Source organism: Azolla caroliniana, unplaced genomic scaffold (genome assembly GCF_043228905.1).
Source record: "Azolla caroliniana isolate FFs.n. ecotype wild unplaced genomic scaffold, voAzoCaro1.0.p SCAF_831, whole genome shotgun sequence".
Lineage (NCBI taxonomy): Eukaryota > Viridiplantae > Streptophyta > Polypodiopsida > Salviniales > Salviniaceae > Azolla > Azolla caroliniana.
In genome coordinates this window covers 6,442-14,102 of record NW_028231266.1, presented here as the reverse complement: position 1 = coordinate 14,102, position 7,661 = coordinate 6,442, and the positions used below count along the sequence as shown (strand labels likewise).

The following is a 7,661-nucleotide window of genomic DNA, read 5'->3' as shown; positions in this document are numbered from 1 at the left end:
AAGAAACAAGTGCCAGACCCTAGTCCTCGTCTCTTTAAGGCCGAACCTAATGGAAGCCCACCAATCACGACTCTCCATATGAATACCTTTGCACGAAATGGTAGATGGAAATGCGTTGTAATGTTTTCCACCACCTTGCATCTGACTTACTTACATACATTCTACAACTTCGCTGCTTTACGAGATATCTTGATGCCATCGCATGATGATACAATATCTTTGTAGTGTGACATGTAATAAGGTCATATTCTCTCTCTCTCTCTCTCTCTCGTTGTGGCTTACGCATGAAAATGATTATAGTGGCCCAACATGTCCAGGGGGCACATTTCTTGACCCAATGCGGTTATGTATATATTCTCGAACTCTCATTCGTAGATACGCGTGTCGGGTGTTTCTGCCTGCCATTCATCATAATTTTTTATACATTACATACATATTCCAATTCTGAATCTCTCTTCCACTTCCAATAAGATTCCCCTCTCCCTCCCTCTCTCTTGCTTTTCCCTTCATTCATACTTCTCTCTCTTGCTTTTCCCCCTCCATCTCTCCCTACCCTCTCAACCTCATTCCCTCTCTAAATTCCCCCCCCTCCCCCTTCTCTTTTTCTGTCTAGATCCTTCACAATTACTTTTAATTTTTCCATTAGATCTCTCTCTCTCTCTTCTTTGCAAAGTTTACTCCAGCAATAATCCTTCTTAAACACACACACACACACACACACACTCTCTCTCTCTCCTGATTACAAAGCCTTAAAGTTAAGTTAACCAATGTTATGACAGTCCAATTGGCTTTTCCTTTGCAATTTCTTCCATTTTATCATCCATCCATTAATCGATTGATCAATTCCGTTGCACAGATACAGAACAGAGTATCTGAGAGTGAGAAGTAAGAAGAAGAAGAAGAAGAACAACAACAACAACAGCAACAAAGAAAGAAGGGACAGATACAGCTACCTTGTCTTTTTTGTCCATATTAAGTGGACTCTTTAAGCTTACAAATACCCAATTCCATCATGCGATTCCCCGTTTCCATACCATTCTTGGGGTCTTTTTCCATGCACGTTGATTCAGAATTTTTTTCCCATGTGATTCTCGGTATATTTTTCTGTGCAGTGTGATTTGATTCAGAAAAAAAAAAAAACAAAATTCGCCTGATTGTAAAATCATTTTTTCGTCTTCCTCGACCCGTCCAGGTTTGCATTAAAGCAATATAATTTTCATTTCCTCTTCTTTGGAAAGAAAACAATCCGACTCATTCTGTATGTCTAACTCTCTAATCCATATTGGGCACGACAAGGAAAGACAATTGTATCTATCCTCCCAGGGAAGACAAGATCAAATCCATCCTTCTGAAGAGGTTTTGAAACCTAATGGATGTTTGGAACCTCATAGTTCAATTGCCAGAGATAAAATATACAAACTACCTAATGGAGAAGAAGCAATCCTTGAGAGAAGTACTAGTAATGCTAGCAGTATCTATGTATGGAAAGACGGTGTTAAATTTGAGGGTGAGTTCTATAAGGGCATGGAATCCGGAAAGGGGCAGTTTACGTGGCTTAATGGGTCAATATTCGAAGGGCAATTCTTTAATGGATGCTTACATGGGTTTGGCAACTATACTGGACCCTGTGGCTCTACCTACTCTGGCAACTGGGTCATGAATTTGAAGCACGGTATTGGTGAACAACGGTATCACAATGGAGACCATTATAAGGGAAATTGGTATCAAGGGAAGAGAGAGGGTCATGGGACTTACACTTGGAACAGTCGAAATGCTTATACTGGAGGCTGGAAAGGCGATTCTATGTCTGGCAAAGGGATGCTAACTTGGTGCAATGGGGACTCATTCAATGGATACTGGGCTAGTGGAAAAGAGCATGGATATGGTGTATATACATGGGTTGATGGCGGTTGCTATGTGGGCACATGGAGTAGAGGCCTGAAGGATGGAAAGGGTACTTACTACCCACCTGGCACTGAGCCTTCTTTGTATCTCACTGGCCCTCCTAATGGTTCATCGGCCCAATGTGATGGAAATGATGTACGGAGACGTAGAAACTCTTTCGGGTTGTGGCGGACATCCTCCTCAGACATCTCCAAGGCTCATGGTATGTATGCTCATATGCCGATCCAGAGCCAAAACCAGATGAACAACTCCTCATTAGGAAGCTCAATAAGCTTGTTGAGAAAAGCCGAGTCTTTACCCACTAGGGCAGTTGGACTTGAAAGGAAATGGAGTCTGGAGGGTGCGATCGAGAAGTTGCTTGGTTTGGAGTCACTTCTAGTGACAAATGAAACAATCTTGGAGGATGATGAGATGCAGCTGGAGAAGGATGTAAGGTTGCCCATTGTGGAGAGGGAGTATGCTCAAGGAGTCCTGATAAGTGAGATTGTTAAAGACCCTTTAATATCGAGACATAAACCATATCGGCAAAGACAACTAATCAAAGAGAGCAAGAGACCAGGAGAAACAATTATCAAAGGGCACCGAAGTTATGATCTTATGCTTGACTTGCAGCTTGGTATGAGGTAAGTTTATCAAGTATCAGGCAGTTCTCTCTGTGGATCAATGTCATCAGCTTTTTACTTTTTTAACTGACTTTACTTCTTGCCAATGTTGCCCGAATGAAGTGAGACAGTAGTATTTGAACACCCCATTCTGATTTGCACAAATTGCTTTTCCAAGAGGAGTTATAGTTCCTAGCTGTTGCTTATGGTGTAACTGAGATATATTTCTGATTTTAGATATGGAGATGAGGTATATATTCTAGGTGTATATATGAACTTTTGTGTGTGTGTGTGTTGAAGCATGGGGAGTTTTTAATCATCCAAGGATTGGCAGAGAGTATTAAGCAATGGAGGCATCACAAAAACTCATTAGGAATTTTCCAAGATATATGGAGCAAGAAACTGAAAGCACAGTGTGTTTTCTAGAGGGAGTTAGGATAAGGTTTTGCAAAATTGTAGCTGAAAAAATCATGAGAGGGCCTTTATGTATAGTTTGCAAATAATTTCTCCTTTCTCTGTGTAACTACGAAATGTTTGCATGAACAAAGATATCCGCCTCGATAGGAAGAAAGAAAAAAGAAAAAAAATCATATTTTTTACCTTAATATTAGCCTCATGCTTGGGTTTTAAGAACTCAAATAAACAATCTGCTACAGGTATAGTGTAGGGAAGATATACCATCTTAAACGAGAGCTTGAAGCAGCTGATTTTGGGCATCGAGCACGGATCTGGATGAACTTCCCCCGACAAGGCTCCCAGTTGACGCCTTGCCACCATTCAATCGACTTTCGATGGAAAGATTACTGCCCACTTGTTTTCAGGTAGAAATTTTCCTACACCATATCAAAAGCATCATTGCAATGATCTTTTTAGAAAAGTCATAGCAATACACGGTTCGTTTCTCTTGCTCTCTCCATTAAATGTTAGTATATCTTTCTTCTACACATGCACATCATGCATGATCGATATTAGTACATGTGGTCTGCTTAATGAAGCATTAACATAATATGCATGTCTTCTTTTTCCCTGTATATAAATTTTTATAAGATCTATGTCTTGTGTTAATTCACCATAATTAGGAATTATACATCTTCTGTGTCTTTCTCAAAGGCCATTTTGACCTCCTAAAAGAAGTTAATATGTATTTCACTGTCTCTCTCTCTCAATCATATGCCTTTTTAGATCAGAGCTTGGTTTTTGCTAAAATTTTTCAAGCTTATGAGGGTTCATTTTCTTTTCTGTTATTTTAGAGATAAGTCTTTGACATTCCTCTTCCTTTCATTACTCTTCTTGCTTTTGTTCCACCCACGGACATGAAAATGCATCATATGCGTTCATTCATTTTGCTTCAGCATATTTATCTGTTTCCAGATTCTGAATACCTTCTTTGCTATTTTTTGAGACTACATTATTCATTTTTATTTAAAACTTCTTCAACCAATGCTGCCTACCACAGTTGGCAAAGCAAGCCAAGTGGATGAATCCATGAAGATAGTTGAAGCCACACCTTTATGCTATTAGGCTACGTCCATACCATATTTAGATAGGATAAGGTCCTTACTAATGATCGTTACACATGTCATGCTCATTGGACACAACTTATCATGAGAACCACTCATAAAAATATATGAAGAAGTAGAGAGTGTGAGATTTTACTTCCATTACTCGACTTCTCTTCCAACTTTTCCTCCAAAACATGACCTGAAACATGTCACTAATCCATCCGATGCATTTCGATGGACCAAATGATTGACATTTCTTTTTGTTCACATGAGACTCAACAACTAGGAATTTGCATAGTCAAGGAAATAATAATTCCTATAGATAGCTATTTGACATGCCCTAATGGAATATGTGGAGAGATGCATAGATACTGTAAGATATAGGCACTCTTTCAAATGAATGTGATCCATATCTCTACCCTTAAAACGTTTTGGGAAAAGCATTTATGTAAAAAGTTTTTACAATTTTCTCTAAATGATATTTCAGGACATTACGCGAGATGTTCAAGATTGATGCTGCTGATTATATGTTGAAGATTTGTGGCAATGATGAATTGAGAGAGCTGTCATCTCCAGGAAAAAGTGGGAGTATGTTTTTCCTTTCCCAGGATGACCGGTTTCTTATCAAGACTTTACGTCGACAAGAACTCAAGGTATTTGAAATTCACATAGTTTCAGGTTTGGTTTGTCGTATTATTTGACTTTAAGCTTAGCTTCTGTATTTCATTTAGAAATTCAACTTGGTTACATTTATATTAGAATAATATACAGCACTTTTTGAAATTACATATGATACAGATGCTATTAAAGATGCTACCACATTACTATGCCCATGTATGCAAATATGAGAACACCTTGATTACAAAATTTTTTGGCCTTCACCGTATAAAGCTTGCAGGAGGCCATAAGGTATATGTAGATATAGATCTATTAAACTTTTTGTTTGTACTCAATATAGGGCGCTTTCCCTTGAAAATTCTAAATGGTCATCAAGGCTGAGGACTGAACTTTGTGGTGGTTGCTTCTTGAAGGTTCGGTTTGTTGTGATGGGCAATGTATTTTGCACCGAGTTGAGAATTCATCGTAGGTTTGACTTGAAGGGATCATCACTTGGTCGGTCTGCAGATAAGATCGAGATTGATGAGACCACAACCCTAAAAGACCTTGATTTAGACTTTACTTTCCATCTTGAGCCATCATGGCGTTCAGCTCTCCTCAAGTAAGGAAGAGAATGATGATACCTTTTGCATTTGCACATGTTTTATTTTCCTTTTTTATTGGTTTACTGTGGTGAATTGTGCTGCCACGTAAGGATGGTTTAAGAGTTAGGCATCTCATGGATCTTATGAGATCCCCCTGAAAAACCAGGTGTCATTATTCCTGCTCTTGGTAGTTTTCTTAATAAATTATTTCATGAATATACTTGGTCTACTTCTTCATGTGCATGTGAATATATGCACACATGTCCAAATTTTTTACATTCAATTTCTTTAGTGGAGTTTTGAGGTTGCTTGATATATAGTCTAAGTCATAGCTGGCTGTAATTTTCTTTTAATTTATACATATAGATGAAATGATATTTTAACCTCTCCAGGCAGAACCAATACCAGTTCGTAATCATCGGCTGTCAATTTCTTGTTTAGTGATTCTTTTCTTTTTCTTTTCAGTTGTGGTCATGTGACCAAGTGCTTTTCACTTCAATTTTTTTCTCTTTTTTTGCATTATACACAATAAGATATTGCTAAATACCCTTCATGAGAAAACATGATATGGATTGACTGATTTAATGATTGATTGGTTGGATTGTGATGTTTTAACTAGGCAAATCGAGGATGATTGTAATTTTCTTGTGTCCGAGCAAATAATGGACTATAGCCTTTTGTTAGGGCTCCACTTCAGGGCTCCAAATCACATGAATTTGAATATACAAAAAGACGTTGAGGACGGAGGAATGCCGACAGCCATCATCAATGGTAAAACACATTGCTTTTGGAAACAAAATAAAATAAAACATCAATAGTGCTCTTCATAGTTTAGCTTTTGGATTTTGGTTAGTTTCCTTTATATATATATATATATATTAGAGTTTAGGGCCCTAGAACTCACCTTTAGGAGTTCAGGGTTCTTGAACTTACCATTACAGTTTAGGGTTCTAGAACATGACTCTATGGATTTAAGATTCTAGAACTTACCTTTACTGGTTTAAAGTTATCGAACTTATCTTTACGGTTCAAATTTTAGTGTTGAATGGTTCTAGAACTTCCCTCAGGGTTTAAGGTTTGTGGTTCTATGGTATAAGGCTGAAGAACTTGCCTTTAGAGTTTCAGCATTTTACGGTTTAGGGTTCCCGAATTTATCCTCTTAGATTTTAGTTTTTTCCAGAGGTTATGTGTAGGGTTTAGTGTTTTTCCGCATGGGAAGTTTGGGGTTTTGGATTATGGGACTCACCATGTTGTGGACTATGTATTAGGAACTTATCCGGAAAGCCTGGTGCTCGTCGCTCATGAACCAAATGATAAAACACAAGGGTCACACATTCGTGGTAGCTCTTTGAGGGCAGCAATTGCTGGCGATGAGCAAGTGGACCTTCTTGCTGGAACTACGAGGTAAGTCAACATGTATGTTGGTCACCTTTCTTGAGTATTGTACTATGTGTTAAAGTTCATTTAGTGCTTTTCATTTCACAGATGAAAGGTAGACTTGTCTCATTTGTACTAAAGTTAATTACCTGGTTTTGTTTTTACTAAAATTAATCATATAGTTCTGTTTGTACTAAAGTTAATCATATAGTTTTTTGGGGGGAGTTTAGGGTTTGCAATTTATAGTATTTTCTTTGAACTAATTGCTAAGATATGGGTTTGTTTTTGCGGCTTCATAATAGGCTTCAAATTCAGTTAGGTGCAAACATGCCGGCAAGAGCGGAACGGAAGCCGAATAATGTCAGTAGTGGAGATGTAGTTCCTCGAGAAGATACGTTTACTGAATCTTATGATGTAGTCCTATGCTTCGGCATTATCGATATCCTCCAAGAGTACAATGTCCTAAAGAAGCTCGAACATGCTTTTAAATCTATCCAGTTTGATTCCGTCTCAATCTCGGTTGTGGATCCACACCCTTACGCTCAAAGGTTTCAGGAGTTTCTACGGAAGGTTTTCCCCGAAAATGTGTCGTAGAATGGTCTAGAAGAAGATTATGGAGGAAGCTTTTGATGTGACAGTTTATCCTTTGGTTGGGCAAACTCATTTATGTGGACATACATACACAGAGAGAGTTTCAATATCGATTCCTCACTTTCCTATCACTTCATGAATGATATGTGTTGTCCATTTTTATAAACAAATGTATGATTTGCACTAGAGGGCAGTTGTCTTCTTTGTTGTATGTACTCTTTTGTATCTAAAGAATTTATCTTCATGCATAGTCAATTTTTGTTTACAAATCTTTCATTGTCAGATCTAACCATCAAAATGCTTCCAAAACAATTATGATATTGGTATGAAAGTTGAATCCTGGTTGTTTGAACTACTTGCGAATGAAAAAAAGGTGATTGTCAATGACCGTCTTTGCATGTCAAATGTGAATTGATCAAACTGAAATATTGTGGTGAATTTCAAACACCATTCTTATGGTCCCATGGGGGGCACATGAATTG

The 7,661-nt window shown here is 38.0% G+C and overlaps 1 protein-coding gene across 3 annotated transcripts; it reads left to right on the top strand.

Annotated features, from left to right (window-relative positions):
- The first annotated feature begins 946 nt into the window (after positions 1 to 946).
- Positions 947 to 7,434, top strand: LOC147847594 (phosphatidylinositol 4-phosphate 5-kinase 9-like). Of its 3 annotated transcripts, none has more exons than XM_087339008.1 (8): positions 948 to 2,528; positions 3,164 to 3,328; positions 4,497 to 4,662; positions 4,808 to 4,918; positions 5,041 to 5,228; positions 5,831 to 5,982; positions 6,480 to 6,627; positions 6,891 to 7,027. In XM_087339008.1, exons 1-7 carry the CDS (start codon positions 1,261 to 1,263, stop codon positions 6,617 to 6,619), a joined length of 2,190 nt encoding a protein of 729 aa, XP_087195134.1. In that variant the 5' UTR covers positions 948 to 1,260; the 3' UTR covers positions 6,620 to 6,627; positions 6,891 to 7,027. The 3 variants fall into 3 exon arrangements, with proteins under 3 accessions (XP_087195133.1, XP_087195134.1, XP_087195132.1); XM_087339006.1 differs by having other exon boundaries at positions 949 to 2,528; positions 6,480 to 6,615; positions 6,891 to 7,434; XM_087339007.1 differs by lacking the exon at positions 4,808 to 4,918 and having other exon boundaries at positions 947 to 2,528; positions 6,480 to 6,615; positions 6,891 to 7,434.
- The last annotated feature ends 227 nt before the right edge of the window (positions 7,435 to 7,661 follow it).